Source organism: Pleurodeles waltl, chromosome 2_1 (assembly GCF_031143425.1).
Source record: "Pleurodeles waltl isolate 20211129_DDA chromosome 2_1, aPleWal1.hap1.20221129, whole genome shotgun sequence".
NCBI lineage: Eukaryota > Metazoa > Chordata > Amphibia > Caudata > Salamandridae > Pleurodeles > Pleurodeles waltl.
Window position 1 is genome coordinate 158636885 of NC_090438.1, and position 25491 is coordinate 158662375.

Sequence of the window (25491 nt, forward strand, 5' to 3'; positions counted from 1 at the left end):
AATGCTGAAGAGGGCCTTTAATGGCTGTTTCAATCGCCTATTGCGAGCTATAAGACTATAATCTTGACAATTTAAATATTGGGAGCACCACTGAAGAATAGCACAGATCATCTGCTACAGAATTCCAATGTTTGTCTTTCTATTCTCTCTTTTTATTTGGAAGATTCCACCTCCGTCATAGCCCTGCTGCCTTGCGATAGTCAGCTTTGATCTGTACTGCTATTTTAAAATATTTCCTAAACGGCAAGAGATGATTGACGAACTCCAGCAAATGAATAACTCAGATCCTGATGTCACTTTCTGTACTATACTTGATATTGAACACTTTATGGTCCGTTCCATATGAAGGCCCACAACATTCAGAGATTTATACTTTTTTTAGCGCCGCATTTGCGCCGTTTTTTGACGCAAAATCGGCGCAAACTTACAAAATGCAATTGTATTTTGTAAGTTTGCGCCGATTTTGCGTCAAAAAGCAGCGCAAATGCGGCGCTAAAAAAGTATAAATATGGGCCCTAGTTTTTGTAAATACGTAGTAACAGAAACAAGAGAGACACGTTTGGGCCTAAAACAAAGACTCATGTTTATGATTACATTTTTGAAAATGCTGCTTAGCCACGTATTCAGCTCGAAATATTCGATGTGATAAAATATGTTTTGATAAACGCTTGCTCAAAAATATTTTTGTTTCAGTTTTGGTAGCAGAATTTGCCCATTTGCACTTTCGCGGGAAAGGATGCAACTAGCACACTCTTGTCCCTAAAGCTACAAAGTGTGAAATGCGAATTATCTTACCCATTAAAAATGCTAATTGATGTTAATGCTAAGCTGCGTGCATGCCAACACATGAATTTACTGTGATTTGTTAGCTGCTGATGAGTCGCAGGCGACTTCATAAAGAAAGCAACCATCACTATTGATTGGTAAACCTCTCCAGCTACACACTCCAAACACCACCAACGACTATAACTCGCAATAATCCCACAGATACACGAAAGAAGGATGTGAGCCACACCCAAACCACCAATGAGCCAACTGGCAGGTATCAGGTAAGAGGCAGCGGCCAGAAACCAAATCCTCAGGCCCAGGACGTGAACCTGTCCCTAGTACTACAGAGCTGCGAGGCCCTGGTGCTGATACAGCATTATAGGCATTCATATAACATGACACAGCATAAATGTGGAACAGACTAGGGGTTTCATCTCATAGAAAATCCGGTATTTCTGCTCCAACGCTAGAATAGCATGGGGACTATTTCTTCTGGAAATTATGAATACTAGCTCATTATGAGTGTGCTTCTTAGAAATTCAGAATAACATACATGAATCAGTGTTTTTGCTCTGATTTCTGAGTGGTATTCCCCATTTGCGGGTTACTTTTTCAACATACATCCTGGCTGCCCTCAGGTGGTAAAACGTCCAGTTGAAGAGTCCAGTGGCAGAGTTTTGTTCGGCTAACATTGCAGATCCCACTTCAGCTGGTCATTTCTGTTACCAGCTGAACTGTAAGTTATAGAACCCAGTATTTCGCCCTTAAACTGAGATTCCACATATTTCCTTTAGGAGTGACTCAGAATTATAAACTGATTCCAGCGACAACACTAGCATAGATCAGATGGCCTGCGGACACACCTGCCAAGCCACAACAAGTAAATTCATTGTTTGTGTCATTGCATTGCAAATTACGAATTTACAAAACGAGGCATTTTACAAATTAAACTTCATGTCGGGTCATGTATCACTGCCTATGATTAGTTTTATATTGTCATCAGTCAACGTTTGTCTACAACATGTCAGAACATTTTCTTTAGATGGAGTTCAATGTTAATGTTTTTTCCAATGTTCTCTTTTTAGAAATTATGGACGATTGCTCTACTAACTGCAACGGGAACGGAGAGTGTATTTCTGGACACTGCCACTGTTTCCCAGGATTCCTCGGGCCAGACTGTGCTAGAGGTATTAACATTTTAATAATGTACTTTTTAGATCACACAGGCAGGCTGCAAGTAGGTTCAGATATTGCACCTAATAAACAGATCCTGGTCATCGCAGCCCATCGAAACTGTGGTTCAAGTATGTCCTTTTCTATCCCCCTTTCTACCAATTTTCCTTGGCCATATGTCGAATTCGTATTTAGAAACACAACATGTCTATGTTCTAGACTCAAATATGACGGTATTTGGATGGTACTTAAAAGGGGAGATGTTCGAAGGAAAGACAGAAACGCTTTTGCCATTAATGGAGGTGCCAGAGGTACCCTTAATTCTATTAATATTCTGGAAACCCTATAAATAAATGGTTGGACACTGTACATCAATGATCCTTCTGGATTCCCATAAGGGTCTTTGGTTCTCCAGAAATCTTTCAAGGCATCAGGTGCTCCTGAACATCTTAATTGTCTAATTACTACACCAAGCCTTTAGAGCCTGGGTAATGTAAAATGTTTACTCAATACATCTTTATGGATTCTTTAGAAATAGTTTGGCTCATTCGTTGTACCCTAGACACTTCTCAGGTCCTGTAAGTTCTTTATTTAGGGGGCATCAATAGTGACAAAAAGTGAGTTAGAATTGTAGTCATTGTATTTCCATGCAACATAATTAAACAATTTTTCTGTTTAGTTTCTACTGCTATTGCAGCATTAAAAATGAATTAGTAGCATTGCATTACGAAGGGAATATTTACCCTTTAGCAACAACGAAAACCAGGTGCTAATTTCACATCCTTAAATCCAGAAAACATGCAAATGCACCAGCTTCCCATTTATGCTGTCATCATTGAAAGCTAAATCTGTGGTGACATCACTATTAGCAGCTGTAGCAATGGATTTACTGAATTGTGGCATTACAGCGATCCCAAACTTCATTAATAGGGGCTCAATTTCTCATTTAACCTCGAAACCATGAATGTCTTTTGCATCATGTACACACCTCAATATTTCTCTGAGAGTGATTGGTCTAGAATGTGCTTTATAAATATATATATATACATCTATATATATTTGTATTTATTTATTTCAGAAGAAGCAGGACCAGGGATCTAGGCAATACTGTTGGGAAAGGGATAGGAATGTTTTCCTTGAGGTCTTTGGAACTTTATAGACATTTTGTTTCTTACAGGTTATAACTGATATAAATGATAGGTTGCAACCTTTTCATGTCAACTAACTTCCAAGATTGTTTCCATTCCTGCACCGAAACTATATCTATAAAAAGGACTTTGTCTTAAAGGAAGATGTTTTGAGTGGTGTCAGAGAAAGAAAACCGAAGATGAATTATACCATTCATAGAAAGTGTTTCTAAAGTGCCAGTGAATATCATTCTTCTTTTGATGTGTTCATTTAGTTTGTTATCATGTATAACACAAAGGGCCTTATTATGAGTTTGACGGTCCCTCTGTGGGACCGCCAAACTCGCAGGGAGGACACCACCACCATGGTGTCCCCCCATGCATATTACGAAGCTCCCACAGGGCTGACGGGTGGGCATATTGAAGTATGTGGCTCCAGTCTGGCTGCCCAGCGGGAACAGTGCTATGATATTGGTCTCAGCTCCCTTAAGAGAGCCAAGGCCAACACCATAGCAGACAGCACCCTCGGAATGCGCCCCCGGCACTGGCTTTCTGCCAGTCTTCTCATGGCAGAACCCCACCATCAGAAGGCTGGCAGCAAGCTGAGTTATAATCAGCCAGGCAACGCTGAGTTCAGAGCCGCCCTTGCTGAGTACACCTCAGACCACTGTTGGACTGTTGGGAACCACGTTCCTGGCAGAGACAGCGGTCCCTTGGTGGGCCTGCCTGCCAGGGTTGAAAGGTGGCAGTCAGAAAGCCACAGTTGTAGCTGTCCAACTGTCACCACAAGGCTGGTAGTCATTGGATCGCCAGCCTCGCAATGAGGCCTAAAGAAAATCCAAATTCCCCATGCACATCATGCGGTCAGCACACCCTTTCCAGCAGCAACATACAGAGCATGATCAAATGCTCTTCTTAAAAAGCCAGGATCTGACCCCAAAGCAAAGCTGAAAGAGTTATTTTCAAGAGGAAGTGCTGGTACCCACTGTAAAACCGGAAGCATGTAATGCAAATGACAATTTGGTAGGAAACAAAGTTGAGGTGGCACAATTTCAGAAAGGATTTCAATAAAAAAAATCCCTATATCATGGTTCATACAGGAGAATAGGTATAGCCAGAAACAAGAATTGTATTTATCTGACACACAGGCACTCATCATCCTCAACTGATTTGTCAAATGATGAGTGAATTGTGCTTATGGTGTTAATGGTGGATGTGCTATCATTGATCTTTTTGGAGTCCTCTATGTGCAATATGCTACATTACTGTGAGGTGCCAATCCTCTTCCTGTGTACATCAATATTAAAACTCCATGAACAGGTGAGTAGTAACTTGACAAATCGTTAAATGAATGACATGGCAGAAACATATGATACCCAATGGATACATGACCTAGTGGGAAACACATGGGCTAAATGTATGTCCCGCCTAAAAGGCTTTGCTTCACAGCTAGTGCTCAGAGCAGTGCCAAGCACTCAACTCATTCAAATTTTCTTCTGGAAAGCAATACTTTTCAGACAGAACTTTGAACATTCCCACCACATGTCCTTGGAGTTTGAGGCATATTGCAGTTATTGATTAATGGGTTGCTAATAGTTTGATATAGTCAGATTGTTATTGAGTATACTGATAATAGATATCCGTTGTGTAGCACCATGATAATGGGAAGCTTATTCATCGTCCCTTTTTATAATTTGTCTTGAATCTGATGTTCAAACAAATCCTGTCCAAACCAAGCTGTCTTTGTCATGGTGGTTAGTATTTCGGTGTTAGTCTTACCTTTAGGTGTCTTTAAGGTACTACAATTCCTGCTATAAATACTTCAGCCACAGAACATGTTTCCCAAGTACCTGATTATGAAACAAATCACAATTCAGCCATTGCAGCAGTCCAAACAAGGCTCTCTCAAATGTAGATTGGAAGCATGGGTGAAGACATGGTCCTACAGAGTCAAGTCATTTGGCCAAGAATTAACTTGATGTAGGAGCTATGCATGACAGCAGGAGCACAGTTATATATAGTTTTGGCAACGTTGGTTGGGGTGATACTGGAAGATTTCCTTGGTATTATGGATTTCTTCCCCTAAATGATTTCTAGGAAATGTCTTTTGATTTGGTGGTGAGATGGCTGTATCACCTCTGGCAGTAATGCTCAAATTAGCACCACACGACAGCAACTCATGACTAAAAAGGGGCCATTGGAGATTTCATATTTTGGTCATGGTAGTCCAACAAGTTCTGAAAACAGGTCTTCGTCTCCAGCTCACTACAGAAATGCTAGAGTGGAGGAATGCTTGTCCAGACCTGTATTTATGAACATTCCGAGTGGTTTACTAGCTAGTTTCCTTTTTCGAGAATGTCATCAGTTAAACAAAGTCCATCATCTCTGACAGAGTGGCTTATATGTTGCTTCCATATGTGGACAGTGTAGTAATACTTCATCTAAGCAAATATTTTATTTCACCAAACATTTCACACTCTTCAAAGTCAAACAGGAGACAAAGGAGCTGACGTAAAACAAGACCATAGCTCCAGGACATTATAATTGTCTTATGTTGCACTGAACACAATAATATTACTGTTTCTGTTGTGTGTACTTTGTCTGAAAACGTACAAACTGTTTGCGTTCTTTATTGTCTATCCACCCAATAGCTGGCTGTGTTGAATTCAAGCAGAATGAGATGGCTTTGGAATATTTGGTCCTGTAATTAAAGGAAAACTTGAATCTTTGTTGTTCAGAATTGACAGGAATACACAGCTATTGGAGTTGGATGTCAGTCTTGGTGGAACAGAACGAAGGTGCAATAGTCATCAGATGGGGATGATCATCATCGTCTTCATAAAATGGCCAATACATTTTACAATTGAGCATACTTCCATATTTGTGTAGCACAAAATGTTTTACTTGACATGATGTAAATAGTTCAGACATGTTGGGCTTACCAACTTTTGCCAGCGCCATTGGTAGAGGATGTGATAGTGACAGTAGACGGAAAAGATGCAGCTTCAGAGGAGCCTAGGCTTCTGTAAGTCTCTTTACAATCTTCAGTGGTGTTAAGATGACTATTGTCTGGTGGCTGATGGCATGAAAAGGCAACAATCATTGTGTGGGCACTTAAGAGGTTGGTTGGCTGGTTTAATGTGGTATCGATCACTTGGGGGGTATCTTTAAGACATTCTGTGAAGAAAAGACCGAAGTAATCACTCACATTCCTCATTTAGAGGCTGCACAGAAAATATGGCAAATGTGTGATAACCACATTATCACAAATATAGCATGATTCTGCTATTGAAAGGGAATCGGGATTTCTTCATTAAGAACTGCATTGCTGTCATACCACTGCACAGGTCTATCAGCACCAGAGAAATTCTGGTGCTAAGTTAAAACTTTTCTGGAATACATTTCTGTAAGTTGTTTCACCTTTAAAGCTATATTTGCAGTAATATTGCAAACAGCTGTAGTAAAGCAATTAACGATTTGTATACTATCTCAAATGTTCTAGTCTACTGTTAATTGAGAGAGTAAAACATAATGACTTGACTGGTGTAATATGCAGTATTTGTTTTTAAAGTTTTTTAGACACACATCTGTACAGAATTGTGTGAATAGAGTCCTTTTTTATGCTTCCTAATTTGTACACATTAACATGCCCCCAAGTCCACTCCCTTTAGCAGCCTAACATGATTATGAACAGAAACTGTAATAGTTGAGACAAAACACTTTCATTTACTGGTTATTTGATATTCCATCTAGTACTTATATTTTTTTAGAGCTATATGAGCTCATGAACACTTGACACTAATGCTCTTCCTTACAAGTAAAAATAAATTACAGACCGTGATTCTGATACTTAACTACTGTTACGATATTTTGCAACTCAAGTAGTGACAATCTGTTACTTTGCATTACTTTAGATTCTTGTCCGGTACTATGCAGTGGTAATGGTGAATACGAAAAAGGACACTGTGCCTGTCGGGATGGATGGAAAGGCCAAGAATGTGATGTGCCGGAAGAACAATGCATTGATCCAACATGTTTTGGTCATGGGACCTGCATCATGGGAGTCTGCATCTGTGTGCCTGGGTACAAGGGTGACATCTGTGAAATAGGTATGTCAATCAAACTTAATTTTAAACAGCCGATCACTATTGCCGGCATCCGTGTTGATAGGAATCAATTACAAATTTGAAATGGCCTGACATTGTTACTAAAACAAAATACTGTACGATTTAATTAATTAGCTATTTTCCGCGTAAATGGTTGTGACTAAATTTATTTTTTTCAAATTGTGGCTCCTTTGCTGCATGTATTTGATAATAAATGACACCACGAGTTGCTATGTTAACTGTAGTTTATATTTCTGTGTATTGTAGAAGACTGCTTGGATCCCATGTGCTCCGGCCACGGTGTCTGCGTGCAAGGGGAGTGCCACTGCTCCGCTGGATGGGGAGGGGTGAACTGTGAAACCACTCTTCCCATATGTCAAGAGCAATGCTCGGGCCATGGCACCTTTCAGCTGGACATTGGTGTCTGTACCTGTGATCCCAAATGGACCGGCTCAGACTGTTCAACTGGTAAGTTATCAACTCAAAAGACCTTTTTAATGTTTTGTGGCTAACAGCCTTTTCAGTTTGTTTGATAAAAGTTGTAATTACCACAATAAAGAATGAGAATCCCCGCCTCACCATTGTGAATGTCTTTGCAATCTCCAGTGGTGTAACGTCATCAAAATCATAAGGGAAGGGAAAATAGCATCACGTGTCCTGAAACGTCCTCCCCTCCACCTCATCTAATCACAGGAAGTGACATCTCATGGTCTTCAACGCTCAACCCAATGACATCACTTGAAATGACATCCGATCAATGATAGGCAATCAGATGCTACCCAACAAACATTATTGAAACCTTGAAGCTGAAATATAACTCTAATCAGAGTTTGATAATAGGCACGAATAGCTACATGTGACGTTATTTAGCGACTGACAATGTTGATTTGCACTTCTTTTAGTTCTGTTGCTTATTTAGACCTGAGTGAGTAAGGTCCTCGCACATACTTTGCCCTTGCAGCTCATCACTAACCTATAGCTGATGGTAGTGCATGCTTAAGTCATGAATGCCAGAAATAATACTTGGTAAACAGGTTGAGTGCTATTTGTGACTATAGTTCCTCATGTATTGCTGCTGGGGGTGTTTCCATCGTATGTTATGCTTGGTTGTAAATCACTGGTGCTTTCTCGAGTTGTTAGGACGTGAATCTCCTGCATTAAGAATCTTCGGTGGATAGTCCAGCTTGAATTTGTATAACTCTCATCATCTGTAAGTTGAGAAGTGTTCATATTGAATTTATGTAGCAGCACAGCAGATCTCCTTCATTGCGTTTATTGCAATTGATTATATACAGTGCAGGAAGGGTTTCAACATTTTAAGTCTTAAGTGGGTAATTTTCTTATCCGAAGTGCATATGCTCTTGCTATTGCAATTGGTGTACTATAATGAATGCAGTATGCTCAATATTTATGATCCAGTCTGTCTCCATCCTCCAATAATGTGTTGCATTGTTTATGTCTAATGCTGTTCTGTGTTCCTTGAGAATTATACTCTATAAGGTGTACACTATACCAAGACTCAAGCGCTAGCATTTTTACAGTGCTGTTCAACTTGTGAAGAGCTGATATATTCATTGGTCTGTGACTATTGATGACTCTTTTAATTTAATAACAGACTTTACACTGCAATTAGCTCTGAACAAGATATAGCCTAATACTATCCAATTATCCAATGTTGAATCCTGCATGGTTTGAACTTAATATTAAGCAACACAATGTTAGTTTCATTTTAGCAGTAATATGTCTGTGGATTTCACAAGCTATTATACGTACATACACTATCTCCTAAGAGCAGACTCTCTTTAATGAATGTAAGTCTTCTCAAATAAATACTTGTCCTCTCTCCTAGCGATATGCTCTTTAAATCCGTGTTAGCCTCCTCCCATAAGCATATGCACTCCTTCATAAGATCAAGCATTTTCCAATAAGCCTCTATAAGGTGTTTTACCATAACATTGAATTTTTAATATGGTTTTCCCAAATTGTCATATCCAGAATCTAATTTCCCGCAATCTGGGATGCGAGTATATAGAGATAAGAATAGATTGAGTGTTTTAACATGCAATCTACATACATCTAGGTATACATGCTGCTCAGTGGCAGTAGGTATGGTTAGGTCACAGTTCCCATTGCATGAGCTTCTAGGTATGGTGCTATTTGACACAATTTCCAAAAAACAAAAGTTCATCCACCTTGGCCCCTTCATGGACATTTTGTGTTGATCCATTGGGTGTGGGTCAAGAAAAGGGGTGACCTGACACCTTGATTTCCCATGTTACTTCACACTGGAAACAGATTAATGGAATTACGCTAAATTTGAAGGAAAGTTAAAACTTCACTCTATAACCGTGCTTTTAGTGACTTTATATAAATCTGTTTAGCAATTTTTAAGAAATTAACATTTAAAGGACGGCTCTGTGTTGGAGGGTGAATTATTAGTAAGGGTAAGTACACATTTACGACTGGCAATAAGGCCACCAATCCTATGTTGGATCCAGTCAAGGTCTCAAAACATCAGCCCCTGGCTCAACCCTAGGTAGCTTGGCAATGAGCAGGCAGGCTTAACTTAGGAGACAGGTATGTAAAGCATTTAAATCCACCAATGCAGTAAATAAGTAATACACAATACAAAACCCACACCAATTTATAAAAATAGGAAATATGTTTTTCTTTAAAATGACACCAAAACAACAAAAATCCAATATAGGGATTTGCGATATGATTTTTTAAAGATTAAATAAATAAATGTGCTTTCTAGGGATTAGAAATCAATAGCGCCACCCGGGGACATCTAGTCACTCTAGACTGGAACCAAGTCACAATTTGAGGCCAACTGCCCTGGAGCCCTGCTCGGATGCACTGAGCAGGAGGCCTCTGTCAAAATGTAACCTTTGCACTTAGAAACTTTTCTGGATCTTTACTTTCTCTATGTAGTCGAGTCCTCTCCAGCAAGCCGATTTAGATGCAACATCATCGGATTGCTTTTCTGAAATGCCCCGGTCAAATCCTGGAAGTCTGGAGCTTTCATCAGGACAAACCTGAAATTTAGGCTGGGTTGTGGTTGAAGGTAGTAGGCTTGACTCACAATGTTGGGTGGGTCCATTTATGGAGCTTTTTCCCAAGTTGCTCACAAACTTCTCCTAACTTCTGGAACCTTTTTCTGAAATTCCTTTTGAGGGTTCAAAGTGTCCAAAACACAAAACCACGGGTGTAGAAAGTCTGAGATGGTCCTTGGAAGTTTAGGACTACAGTTCCCACAATGCATCTGGCCAAATCTCTAAAAGTCCACTGGACACACTCCAGGCTCAGGACTTTTGTGACAGTTGGAGCAGGCAAGCTCTGTTAACCTGTTGCTTTCAGGAAGTCCACTGTTTAGTCCTTTTTGGAGCAAGGCAAAGTCCATAGGGCCCCTTATTCCAGTGTGCAACAGGAGCAGTACTTCAGAGTGGTGTCCTTTGGATTGCAAGCCAGGCAGTCTTTCTTCTTCTTCTTGTGGTTTCAGGCAGCAAATCTGAGTTGCAATGAAGCTCCCAGATATTAATTCAATGATCTTGTGGTACAAGCAGGGGTGCACCCTTGTCCTATGAGATGCAAGGTGCCACCCAAAAGCATGGCAGCTTCCTCCAAAGTGTGGCATTTTCTTGTCCCACAAAGCACTGCTTTGTAAAATCCAAGATGGACGATTTCTTTCCAAAGGAGCAATACTTGACTAAATCAACCTACTGGTGTTGCTCTTTTCCATTAACACTCTCCCTCAAAACCACCTGCATGCTGTTCTTTTCCTGGGCCTGCTATCTGTCTGTGGGGTACAGGGTGAGCTGGCCAGCCTGGCTGGCATTCCTTACTATCCTGCTTCCTTTGCAGCCCAGTTTGATTTACCCAGCCCCCTTCCTGGCCTGGCCTCTGCAGCTGCAGAACTCCCCCATCAGATAACCTCTGCGCAGTGCAGGCCACTTATCACCTCATCAAAGCAGGCTGGCTAATCCTGTTAGGGCTGGCCAATCAGGAGAGGCCACTAGCAAGCTAGATGTACAGAACAGAAATTCCTATAACTTCTTTTCTGTATTAGTTATGATAAATTCAACAGTGGTGAGTTGGATGTTTCATTACCAATCCTTTGGGTCTTTTCATGATACATTGAGCTCCCTTTTAGCAATATTTATGTGTATATGAAATATTCCAATGTTAACCTATGGAGCTAAGTATCTACAATGGGAAAATTAAATGCCCAGTTTGTCCCTGCTTATAGTTACATGGCACCCCGCAACACACCTAGGGGCGATCATAGGGGTGACATATGTAAAAATAAGGTAGATTATCACTTTGGAAGTACCTTTAATTCTAAAGTCGAATTTGCACACATTTAACTTTTTAAAGACAGCCTGCAAGGCAGTGCTGCCTTTACAAAGGACAGCAGGCAACACAGGGGTGCACAATCCAGTGCAGAAAATCTACTGGGCCTCTAAACCACCCTGCCCTCTTATATACTAGGGACTTATAGGAAGTTTGAATCCCCCTTACCCTATTATGTACTAGGGACTTAGTGGAGTCCGTCATTGCCAATTGTGATTGTACCACATTACCATATACCTTTTGCTCAGAGCACTGGCCCTGGGCCTGATTAGCAGAGCCCAGGGCACAGTCAGGGTCAGTTACCACCAGTATCAGTCTGTAAAAATGGGGGTGAACATGCTAAAAGAATGACTTTCTCACACTTGGGTTGGCATAAAGGGGTAACAAAGTTAGATATATGTTGAGTTGTGGTTGGTAGGGTGAGGGTGGAACATTGGGGGTTGGAAAGGAATGTGGAACGCAGAGGTGGATTGTGGTTTTGAAAGAGTGCAGTTGCTTCCAGCGTGCTGCTCTGATGGTTGTGTTTTACTAAGCTCTGAGTAAAAAATGCCTGAGAACTTCTGCGTTACTGTGATTCTTTGAAGGAACTTCTCTCTTTATTTTGGCAACGACTTTGAACACTTCTTATCAAACCAGAGGGGTACCGGAAACTCTTATGCTAGGCATTGGCATCCGGGTTGGCCCATTGTGGAGTCTTGTTGTGGATGTTGGGTGCTGTGAGATGGCGGGTGACATACTGGTGTGCCGAGTGCAGTGGACTGAAAGATCAGCCCTGTGTTCTAGCATCTGACTTTTCATCTAAGGTTCTAAAGCTCAAGCTGATTCCTGTTCGTGACGTCTGTGCACCCAGCCATACGTTTCGGCCATCCATTTATGCGCTACAGCCATCACACGTTAGACGCTGTATCGAAGCAATGATCAACTCATATACAAACGTGTTCTATCAGACACATAGCATGCACCGATTTGGCGCACTCTTTGACTTCTAATTTCACGAGTCCATAATATAAGGTCAAATCAGTGCCATTTACCTTTTTCAGCATCCATTATCAGTGATTTGTACACCGTGTCAATTAATAGCTAGGTTATTAGATTTATTATGCTAGTGCACATGTATGCTTTCGGTGGTTCACACACTTTGACTGTGTGGATCACGTTATATTATAATGCATTTCTACATATATAAAACAGTGGTTGCTTACTTTTGCAGATATTTCCAGTGATTCGCACACCCCTACACTACGGATCTCTGCACAACTTTATTGTGGTTTCACTATATTGTTAGAGTAAATGCAATTAATATACTGTATTAAGAATTAAACTATAAATTGTCATTCACTGTAAGATTTTATCTAACATGCAACAATCAATTGTGCCACCTGTGACGTATTTAACATCGCCTGGTTTGCCACCAGTTGAGTGGGAACAGTGGAAAGAAAGCATTGAGGCATATATGGATGCAATTAAAGGAGAGGGTTTTACTCATAGGAAGACATGTGCTTTATTACAACACTCTTCAGGCATGGAGGGTAGGAAAGTACTGAAACATCTACTATCGTCACCCGTTTTGGGGAGGATAATGAGGTGGATGTGTGTGTATCAGATATGAAAGCATGGGATTTAAGTTTCAAGAAGAAAATACGTGTTATAATGGAATGACAACACTCAGGCAACACTGAGAAAGTGGTAAAATTAGGGACTGTGGCACCATTGCTAGGCCACCGATTTTATTCCTACTTAGTTCTTATTTTACATGTTTTGGAGGCATTTCATGAAGGCATGTTTGAGCACCTAAATGAGTAGTGAAGGAATGCTACTTTGTGTAATCTACATATATTGTAAATCAACCTTTTTGTAAATCCCTAGGTGGAAGCGCACGATTCGTAAAGTTACAAAGTATTTTGTGTTTCAACTCCTGTGTCATTGTGGTTCTGCCCATATAAATAACCCAGCAATTTGACGTAAGTAAAATCATGGACAAGAGAAATTAAACAAACTGAAACAAATAAGAAAGAAATATCAGGCGAGTAATTGAGTAACATTTTGACCAATAAATCTCCTAGAAAGACAAGATCCAATAAGAGAATGTGATTGAAGCATGCAACTAGGCGACATACAGAAAAGGCCGAGATTTGGGTTGGGGCAAAGTACATGGCCTAGGCAGGAAAGTGAGACTGAAAAGGTGAAATAAAACTTAAAACGTGTACTAGAGTGAAATGTACTGTGCTACAACAAGAATCTGGTAATTTACAATACCTCGCCTGAGTACTGCCTCTAAGTAACTTTTCAGCACACTAATGGCGTGAATATCAATTTAAGTATTTTTCAACTTTACTCCTGGGGCTGATCAGGTGGGCACTAATCAGAGAATTTAAAGTGCAGATGAAGTACCAGCCTTGGCGCGGCTGTGTGCCTCACCTTCGGCTTTAAAACACTTTAAATGTGGCTACGAAACTTCCTGCTCGGCTCTGCTGTAATTAGCTGCAGCGGCAGCGCCAGCCTGAGAGACCTGTCAGCTTGACAAGCCTGAATTAAGAAGCGAATTCGCACGTGCTGGCTCAGCGAATACAGACGTCTTTCTTCCTGCCTTGTGTTGAGCGCCTGCAAGCTTTGAATTTTGTTTTGAAAACTAGGACACATCTTTATGTAAATCAGGCTGTGTGAGGAGTTCTTATCGGAGTACAACATGATATGGATTACCAAACCTCGGAATGTTCTGAAGTAACATTTCGCTGCTGTTTCTTCAGTAGAGAGAACCTTAAGATCTTTAATCAAGCTGAAATCTTCAACGTGTACCATGTGAAATGTACTTATCTGGGACACAGGCATCCAAAATAAGCATGCTTCGTGGTTTAAACGCTTAATTTGTTCACCTACGTATCAAGTGCACGTGTGAGAATGCGAGGAAGGGGGCAGATTCACCAGAGCGCACCCTGCATAAATTACGATCGGGCATGATTGAAATTTACAACGCTTGCAATTCACTGTTCCCGTACTACACACGTAAATGACATATACTTGAAAGTACATATTAATCTACATAATGCTCGTGTGAATGCATTTGTTTTCCTTTTCTCCACTTCCTACACCGAGACTGCTTAGGTGTAACTTTCATGTGCATCAGTTTCGATCGCGTATTTGAGAATACCCAAATGCATACTGTACTGTACCGTACTGTGTGTACCGTTTTTTCTGGCTTCTCATTTGACACTTTGGAAGGTCTAATTATACAGTGCAAGTCGTAATCCGTGTGTGTGCAATGTATAGAAATGTATTTTCACATTATGCACAATTTCCTTTCTTTTTTTGCGTCTGTGAATGATGCATATTTTATGCTCTGTTAAATTATGATTCAAGCTGCAAGTCTCACAAGGGCACTTTAAAATGTTCTGGGTCGGATGAACTGTATGATTTTGCTTACATTGAGTGTCCACGGATCAGTTGTTTGATCCTATAATAAGCGTGATGACCACAGTTCTACCTATGGCGGGGGGCTGAATGCAGTGTTAGTATGTTAATGATGGGGCAAACGTGCAAGGGTTGTTGCTAAGGAGAGCAAAGAAAACCCAGTTAGCTAAGGTGTAATGTGGGCGACATTCCATATATTCCAGCACATAATCGTCAATAAAATCTAAACAATATACACTTGTACTGACCAAATCGGTGAATATTTGTCTTCCCCTTGTAATATAATTTTTATCTTTCGTTGCTTAAGAAATCATAAGGCTCTGGCATGATCTGTTTGTGATTAAGGCTAGTAGTCTGTATTTATTTTTACACTAAACTTTCCCTCTCCCCACGTTTGGAGCATTCCAAGATGGCCGCTATGCATGTTTATTCATGTGCATGGGCCTTCTTGGCATGATATAGCTATAAAAGGAAAATGATTTGAAGATCACCTCTGTGTGTAGCAGTAATCTTGAAATAATTTGCCTAAAGTATGAGAAAAAACTTTCAAAGGTGGTCACCTCACATGAGCACATGAAAGGGTGGCCATATTGGAATGTTTCAAAAACCATTTAAAGATGGCCACCAGGCTGTAAAGGTTCAGCCGGTGAGCAGAGCACAAGAGGGCTGAAGGGGCTAATTTTTAAATAAAGAGAGTATAAAGAGTCAGGAATGGAGGAGGAGAATGAAGAGAATGGGAGGGGGAGAGTAAAGCTTCCCTTATGCATTGCAGTAGTAGGTCTCACATCAGCAGTGGAGATTTACTTATTATCCCATCTGAACTTGGGGAGAGCGAAACACTCCTTGGGTTAGGTAAAAATAAGAATAGGAGGAAATCCATTGCATTGGTAGCAGGGAACTGAGTTGGAGAAAAAGAGCAAGGGTCTACACAAAGCCCACTATAAGCCTATTATGGATACAGGAGGTCTGATACCAACAGGCAGCTAAAGCTGCCTGTAGGCAAGATCTAAAACATATTATATAAAATATGAGTACTACGCAAACTAAAATACTCACAAGGTATTTAGGGAATGCCCTTTTATTTCTTGTTTTCTTTTACCTTTTCAGTTTCTCAAAGTGAAATATTTAGATTTTCCAACATTGCAATACTATTCATGTGTGCCTTTTAACAGTGCATCAGCGAAAAGCAATACCCCAGGCCGCTTTCTTTCAAGTACTTCGAAATTTAAAATAAGAGTATTCTGTCCCTGCCCTTGGATGACCTACCCCGCACTTCCAAGTTTACTCCTTTAAAGCAGCCAGCTCCTAAGTGCTTAGAGGTGTATTCAAGAATGAAATAACATATGGTCATCTCCCTATTTCAGAAAGTTCATGTACTTTATGTAAAGATCTTTATGGCATCTGAAAGTTACACATATGAAATTTTATTGGCCTATTATACTTGCATGAGTCTGTGGGTATTTGTGCTGGCACAAATGTGCAGTTTGATGGTGTCTGTAGGACTAATACCCTTTGTGAAGTTGCATTTAAATGTACAAAATCGTTTTTACATTTGGTTGATAATTGCATCAGTGTTTTTTGCTGAAGTTTGTAGATGTATGCCTATATATATATATATATATGGTATTTCTACATCGAAAACCTAACCAAAAGGCACCGCAGCACTGAATATGATCAAATGCAAGCGTGAACTTAATGACTGCTGTGAGAGTATTCTGAGTTGTGGATGGTTAAAGCATTGTGATTTAGTGTTCTTTAAAGAGGTGAATCGTGGACTCTTTTCTAAATTGGAGAAGTGTTTGGACTGTCCTGGTGGATATGGGGGTGTTGCTCCAGATAGGCATGTTGTCTCGTGTTTTTTAGTTTTTTACGCTATTTGACACTTCTTAGTTTGTAGTCTAATAGTGTCCTGGCTGCGTGTGTGCCGAGAACCACCAGGGATGGTGAGCTTGTCTTCATACAAGTGGAGGCGTTGGTTGTGATAGCTTTGCAAATGATGCAGCTGGTTTTGAAGGTGGTGGTGGCCAAAATGCTGAGGATTTATTGTACCCCTTTCACTTCTTAAGTGCTTTAAGCTCCTTTTTCTTTGTTTTCTATCCAATCCATCTTTGATGTGTTGATATAATAGAAAGACTCGTTGTAGTAGGTAATACCAGTTGTATAAATTCCAACTAACATAATTTGTAAGTGACTTAATAGAACAGTATTTATTGAAGTAATGTTTTTGTATTTTCTGCAATATTCCCTGCTTTCGGGAAAGTGGGGAAATGACTGTCATTTGTTGTGCTCACTGCCACCCTTTTCAGAATATAGCCCAACTAATTTGAGGAATGTTTTTTGAATTGACTGATCAGCATAATATTCGTGTACTCTACGGAACAGATAACCCAATTATGAAATGTAAAAGATTTCCACTTCGTACTCATCCATAGTTTTGATATCATATATCCAGCTTAATATCCTCTAGAAACATGTGTGATGACATTTAAATTTCCATTGTAGTCTAGCATATCCAAAATTGAACTGAATTGAAAACTGATTTATAAAGCACTGCAGCTACTCCGAAGGGCATCACAGCGCTAGTGGAGCTCTCGGAGAGAGACAAAAAGCACGGGGAAAGGACAAAAGCGAGGGGGAGACGATGGGCCATAGAATATAAAAGTTAGGTATCCTGTTCTTCAGTAAGAATTATAAAAATCAGATATTTAAGGATTTGAAATGGAGTACTTTTTATTTACCTGGGAAGGTAATCGGTGCGCAAATCTGGCACAGCTCGAGCATTTTAAAGGTTACGAATTTTAAAAACATTATAGTCTTAGATATTAAACAGCAAGTAGTAATCTATTTTTTGACATGTTTGCATTTCCCGAATAGGAGGGCTTTTTGCCAAGCAGAGCCCTTTGAAAATCACGCTTTCTGAGACAGTCAAGCAGTGCAATTTGGCAAAGTATTGACTGACTGATGTTGACCTAGTAAGCCCCAAAAATTAATCTTGTCACCATGTTCTGGACCACTTGGAGTATAGCCAAAATGTATTTTAGTAGTTTCATACGGGTGAAACATGTTGGCAGCTTGATCTATCTACTGGTTTTCTGTAGATAGCAGGAGAAGAACAATTTTCCTTGGTGATTTTTAGACCTTCAAAAAAAGGTTGCTTCAAGTTTGGTTATCTGGAGAGGTAATGTAAGCTTAGATTTAAAAAGCATTCCCGATTTTACACTATTTCTGATGAGACGGGAGCATGCACTGTGCTCTCAGGTAATCAGGTGTTGGACCATATATTGGCTTGATTACCCAATAATAGCAATTCACTTTCATTAGGATTCAGTGGAGTTAATTCTGCTTCATCCACTCAGCCATATCAATCATACATTTTTCCAAATTCACACTTATCATTACAATTTGTCCATCTGGTCTGACTATCAATCGCATGTCATCTTGGAACAAAAGAAGTGAAATCATGTGAACAATATGGGAAGCCACAGAATGGTCGTTTCAAGGATACTTCATTGCCGTTTAGCCATTCTGATTGAATTCTGCTCTGCAGAAATGAGCAAAAGACACTGGTTTCTAGCAACACCGTATTGCGTCTATCGGTCGTCCAATATAGATCATCTAAGTTGGCAGCAAGTACCAATTCTATATAGTGCTGTTGTCTGACACCAGATTGTGCAGGATTGAAAAAGTTGTTGTTTTCGAAACAGCATGACAACTGAGTGTTGGCCAGACTTTCCCTAACTTTAGTGGCAAAAGTCAGAAGCCATATGGGCCTGTAATGGGAGTACACCTTAGATTCCACTGCCATCTTTTTCAGTTATTAAATAATCACAGTATTCTTCCACTCAGTAGTTAAGTGGTCTGTTTTGATCAAGGTGTATGTAGTGTTAATACCTCTCATAGGTTTCCCCCAATACCTTCAATAACACAGTGAATGTACTTCATCCAGCAGGAATCATAAAATGATCTCAAGCTAGTCCTTCTAATCTGGTCAATCTCCTCTTTCTGAGTGACAGGTTTCAAATAAAAAAAATAATTGCCTGAGAGTAAAGGAACCAGTGAATTTTTTAAAGCTACATCTCCAACATGTGCACTAATAAATTATTTATTTTACAGATTTTTCTTTAAAAAAATGTTAAAAGTTGATTTTAAAGAACTTGAGTGGGTGACACCTTTGATGCATTGATTGTTAGCTACTTTATAGCTTCTTCAGCCTAGTTATATTTAACTTTCTTGCTGGGATTAAATTACACCATTGTATTTCTGCTTTTTGTAGTCATTTCTAAGCAGCAACAATTTGCTGTAAAACTAAAGTGCATTTGGCTTACTATAGCGGGCTCACACTTTTAATGGGAGCAATAGGCTTTAAGGCAGTGGAAATCCAGTTGCTAAAATTCATAACAGCCAGATCGAGTCCCTGCCTCCATATCTATTCCAAATCTCATTCATTACTCTTGAGTGCTAAAAATAAGTGATTGTGATATTAGCACAGGACTAACCTAAATAGATGGAATTAGTAGCACTCCTATTGCTTGTAGAGTCACTTGGATGATAGAAGAGAAAATGGTCTGACCATGGGGCCTGATTCTCGATCAACCTTTACTTCACAGTTAGCCAGAATAACATCCAACATACTACATGATGCATACGTATGCCCTTTGACCAACTGTTGTAACTCAATCATTTTGTAGATATCCAGGAATTCCTTAGTTTCTCTAGACTCATTGTGCTCAATCCAAAAATTCAAATCTACAATAAAAAGCTGGCAAATTGGAGAATGCATGTTGTTAATAGGTTGCTTATGGTTTGTAGCGTGTCTCAAGGGCCTGTATATCACCCCACATCATCATAGTTTAAATGTCATCGTACTTCTAGTGCTCACACCGCACTCAAACAGGTCAATAAAATATGACTATCTTCTAAAACATTGAAAATAAAATATGCAGTCATGAATAGATTGCATTGGGCAACTTTCTGTTGCCCTTTAGATCATTAATCTTGAAGTGTTAATGGAGCAGCTTTGGATGGGCTCAGTCGCAAAACTGGTTTTGGCTCAGGCAGTAGAAAGTACATTTTTATAAAGGTACATTTCCACTTAAGCTATCAAAATTCCAATTTCACCAGAAAATTAGATTGACAATTAAGTTGAAAATAATTTTAAAACATTTTTCTTGCATATAAAAATACAGCTTTTAATCCCATGCAAGGGTGTTCAGGGAAAAGTCTTGTAACACCTACACTATCAAGTAGGTTTGGGGTTTTATTTCCCTGTGAAAGCTCAGTAAGCCCAATAGGAAATACACTTTTTTTAGGTCTTACCTTTGAGACAGGTTTAGCTATCCTACTAAACTATTGTTTTTCTTTAACATATATAATATACATATATAGAGGTGTTTTTGGTGAGCAGGGTTCATCCATTGTTTTGTAAAATTATTATTCAAATTTAATTCCACATCAGAGAGGATGGGGTAATGAGTCAGATCAGATGAATTGTCCTATTTGCTCCCTTCATTTCGAGTGACTGCACAAAACCTGTGCCACATTGTTCACATCCACCTCAAACAGTTATTTTCTGTTCTACAACAAATATGCTTTAAACTGTGCTTTTTACTTTTTTATATATTAACTTTAATAACAGCTATTTATTTTTCATACACTTTAAGTGCCTAGTTAGGCAATGCTTTATTTTCTGTATCTTTTTCAAAGTTGCGTTTACAAGCTATTCAACTGTAACACTGTAGATGCCTGCAATTTGAGTGCTTGTTTAGGTGGTGATGTATTGTGGTCGCCTTCACAAATAACAATAATAATAATAATAACATGCATGGTACAGCTGTAGAGCTTTTTATTTGAAACAAAAATGTCAGTAGGAAACCAGCCACATCAGTGAGTTTTGCTTATTTTTGTTGTACAATGTTTCAAGCATATGGTGACTACATAAAGGTGGTGGCATTTTTGCCTTCTATCTGGATGGCATATCCTTGCAATTAGAACATGAACTAAGTTAACCTTTGCAGAAGCTGCCAATGCCAGACCGCTTGGTTTTGCCAATGCATGTTCAATATTAGCACCATGCCCTGTGAGCACACAAGACATTGTGTTATTGCACAGCATTTAGTGTGCAACTTAGTCAAAGCCAAGCAGTGCTCCTGACAGGCAGACATATACTTTTGTCATATATGTGGGTGGTGTGAATGCATTTATGAAATGTAACTTTCCAGCCATAGGTGCATTTTAATCACCATTTACAGTGGGCCCAGAGGGAGGTTTAGAGGCCACATAGGGAGTTCTAGTGTACAGCACATGTTCTGAGGGGAAGCACAGGTGTTTCGCCATTGCTTAATAAAGATAAAGCACACAGGGCTCTGAAGCCAGCAAAGGAAGGCAGTGCAAAATAGGGGACCACAATAACAATTATGTAATTTCTTACATTGGGAATATCACTACTCAAGTAGGTCAGTTTCCCTTGAGGGTCTAAAACAAGGGCATCCATGACAGCTTTTCAAAGTGTCAGAGGCAGTCAAACAACCCAGTGCTCAGAATGTGACAGAAAAGTTTGGAAAGTTAGGAAATGCATGCTTTAAAATCCTCAAAAATGCTCTTTTGTGGCCTTACAACCCCATAAATTGATAGCAGCAAACGGTAAAGCTACAAAGAGCAGATAATCAACAATTAACCCTATGGATGAATGTTGGCTAGAACCTTGTTTGCATGATACTTCTTACTGTCATAAGAAAGTTATCTTGAAAGAATTTGTTAAATGGTCCCCATCCAGGGATCTATTTGGAACAGCTAAGAGACAAAGTATGCCTCGAATAAAGATATCCCAGAAGAAAACAATCAGATTTCTGATGGCGGCAACCTGTCAAGACATGGAAAAACTAAAATATCTCCCATGAAGGGATAAAATATCTTCCATGGAGGGATACTTTTAACCCATCTCCCATGTGTAACCACATATAACAAAGCTAAATAATTAAAAAAATTAAAGATTGTTCTCCCCGCGTGCAAACACATATAACAAAGCTAAAGAATACGGAAGACTGGAGATTGTTCTACAGCGTGACTTATAACATACAAGACCTAAGTGACCTCAGATATCCCTGGAATCCTGAAGAATCAAATCTATGTGGCTGCAACTGCTGCCAAGTGGAACATTTCAACGACTTTCTCTTTTTCATTCAGTGGTACAGCATCTTGAGAAAAAAGGATGCTACTTAAATATGTAGGGATTCAGGCATCAAGAGTTACAGCGAGATGACCATATTCCAAATAGGCAGTATGACAAGCAAAACACCAGCAAAGTAGGGTGATACTTAAAACTGATGCTGTTATATGTGGCACCTTTACAAGTATAGCACAAACATATAGCCATATTTTTAAGTGGAAGAAATTAAAAGTGCAAAAACGTTCATAATATGGATAATTTTCCTACACTTTAAATTTCTCCCTTTTAAAAATGTATTGTATTTTTCAGTTATAAATATTGCACATTTTTCTTCTGGCCACTGGGAGCTAAAGGCCTGCTTGTAACTGCAACACTTTGAAAAATACTTTGAAAAAATTAAAATGAAAAGTTTACTTAATTATAGTGTAATGTTTCATTTTCAATTCCTTCCATGTAAAAGCATTGAGAAACATCATCTTGTTCTCACTTCCAATACTGAGTTGACAAGGTCTTTTATTTAAGAGTTAAATACTTTAGTGTTTCAATGCTTTCACCTATGTGACCTGGGTCATAAATTTGACACCAGAACTGCTCCTTATCAGGCCCTGCTGTCTGCAGTCTGGTGATTATAATGTAAAATAAACACAGCCTTTCCCTGGTGATGATAATATAAAACAAACACAGCCTTTTCTTAACTTTAAAAGGAAAAATGTGACCCTGTGCTTATTTATAAATGAACTCCGGGCTGCCAGCTGCTCTGAAGGGGGGTGGGAACTACTGGCAGCTCCCCATTGACTGGTTGGAGGCATCTTGTGTATAGGTTGGTTAAAAAAATGCAAACATATTCACCAAAAGTCATTGCGCAAATCATAACCACTTCTAACAAATGCATTTTGAGCACGAGGCCCCATATCTTTCGGATATCACACCCTTCCAGTTGCCACTGCTAAGATGTGAACTCTGCCTTTTTTCTGCAAACTGTACTGCCTTTTCTCCAGCTTAGAAAGATTTTGAAAATGTATTTGTTCAACAAGTAAGTTACAGTGAGATGCTTTTTTCTAGCTACAAAGCATCATGAAACGTTGGTGAGAGATAAATACAAACATAACATGATATACAATAATATGTCACCCATAAAGTGTGACAAGTTATGTTATGTTGTGTTGTGTTGCATTGTTATATTATGCTATGTTATGCTATGCTGTGTTGTGTTATGTTGCTTTGTATTGCTCACCTCTCACCCATCCAGGTGCCTATAGGTACTTAGTTGTATAAACAAGTAGCACACTACTTGATTTAATGTGCCCTCACAGTGACTAAATATCCAAAAAGCTGTTTTCACTATGTAGGTTCAGCTCCAGTTTCCATTAACATGCCTAAGTAAAATTAAAAATCCTTAATCTGTAACACTGTCTGGGAAATGCTGGAACAAAACAATCAAAACTATTTTTCACTCTGTTTTCAAATTTTAAATTAACCCCTTAGCTGCTGAGGCTTTTCTGCTCCCAGTGTCCAGGTGTTGTCCCCTCACCAATAAGGAAGACCAACAGGCTTTGGCTCCTAGACCTGGTCACAGGCAGAAGTCTTACAGAGTTTCTTCTCTTCACACAGCCCATTTGGCTCCTTGGCAAATTAAATTTTTTGGGGTCTCAAGCTTCCCTTCTTATAGCCTATTTCCAGACAACAAATGTGATTTAGAGTCTGAGCCTTTGAGGTTTACGTTGGGGGTCTTCTTCTTTTGAAGTGCCCATTCCTCTGTTCCTTTTTCCTCTTGATAGCAGTCAGTCATGGCAGGAGCTACTCCAAATCTCATAGCCCCAAAATACAATCCATGGAGTGACTAGAGTTCACACCTGGATGTCAGCCACAATGATACGTGAGAGGAGTAGGCCTCAGAGTTCCATATTACACTTTTCAACTGTAATTCCTGATTGAGAAGGAGTAACTATGGCATGCTTCATATCATTGGAATGGTAATAATGAATCATCTTTACTGGAAAAGTTGGATTTTACCTTATTATTTTAGAAATGCCACTTTTAGAAAGTGGACATTTGTCTGCTCATACAGTTCTGTTTTTCCTGCAGCCTGTCTCAAATACACATCGGGTGGGTGACAACTACACTTTGTGCATTTCCTCTAGACAGCCACAAACACAGGAAGGTTAGGTGTGCCTGAGCACTCATCTGCATTCTGATAGTTCTTCCTGGGCAGGAAGGGATGGAGGAGCTGATGCTTACACCTGAATTGGCAGTACCTGTCCCCACACACAGGGCTGATTACCTCCTACTGATAATTTGGAGCCAAGGCTGGGAAGAAAGGGCCTCTGTGCACTTCAAAGATCCTTCTTTGAATATACCCCCTTTTCAAAGGCACAGATTGGTATAAGTACAGGGTATCTGACCCCACCAAATCAGATACCTCTAGACCTACAACTGGACTCTGTCAGAATAACTGCTGCATAAAGGACTGTTATTCTGCCGGACTGCTGACCTGGAAGAACTGCTTTTCTGCTGTGCTGTGCTGCTTTGCTGCCTGCTGCTCTCCGACCCTGCTGAGAGAGAGCTGTACTATGACTTTCAACTGAAGTGATCTACGAGAGCTTGCTGGCTTGCCTCCTATTGCTTGATACTCAGGGATATCAAAGTCTCTGCCCTTGCTCCTATCCCTGGTTCACTGGAAGTGGACCCAGATACTTGCACCAGAGAAATCGACACATCTACAGTCTGCATGGAGCAGAACCGGCACATAGCCCCTATTATAGGAGCAGAACCTGCACATTTTTCTCTGAACAAATGCATTGCCTTGAGAGCCTGATGCTCAGAACCGCTCCTACCATCGCAGCAACTCAGACAGATCGACGCATCCCCTCGACTGGGTCAAGAAACCTCATGCATCACCCTTCGAAACCATTTCATCTTGGCTCTGTGCTTTGTTTCCGGAACTTACACATCATCACCACTACATGAAGAAAATTGACGCATCACCTCAACTGCAGTCTCAGGATTGAAGCATTCCTCAACGCATCATTCCTCTGCCCAACACATCTCTCTGTTACAACCAAGATCAAGGTACTCTGTTTACCAGGCCTGCATGCCTCCTGTCCCTGGCCTGCATTCCATCATGGTAGGCCTGATCTGTTGGCTTTGGCCAGGTTCAGCACGATCAGGTAATCCTCATCAGCACTTGTTGCTTCAAACCACTAGACCTCTTTTTATTCTTTAAAAATTCATAACTCAACTTCTACTTATTGGATTTTTGTCGTTTTGGTGTATTTATTTCTGAAAGTATTGTCTATGTTTCTAAACCAGTGTGTAGTCTTTTGTGATGTGTTCATTCTGTTATAATGGTTAGATTTTCTATCACGGCTATGGACTCAGGCAGGGATACAAT

At 39.8% G+C, this 25491-nt stretch overlaps 1 protein-coding gene across 2 annotated transcripts in view; it reads left to right on the plus strand.

The window, feature by feature from the left end:
* Positions 1–25491, plus strand: part of TENM1 (teneurin transmembrane protein 1) — a 1758425-nt gene that overhangs the window by 1089897 nt on the left and 643037 nt on the right. For both annotated transcript variants that reach the window (XM_069211839.1, XM_069211847.1), the window contains 3 exons: positions 1854–1955; positions 6983–7177; positions 7442–7642. In XM_069211839.1, coding sequence (XP_069067940.1) covers positions 1854–1955; positions 6983–7177; positions 7442–7642 — 498 coding nt within the window. The remainder of the gene's footprint in view (positions 1–1853; positions 1956–6982; positions 7178–7441; positions 7643–25491) is intronic.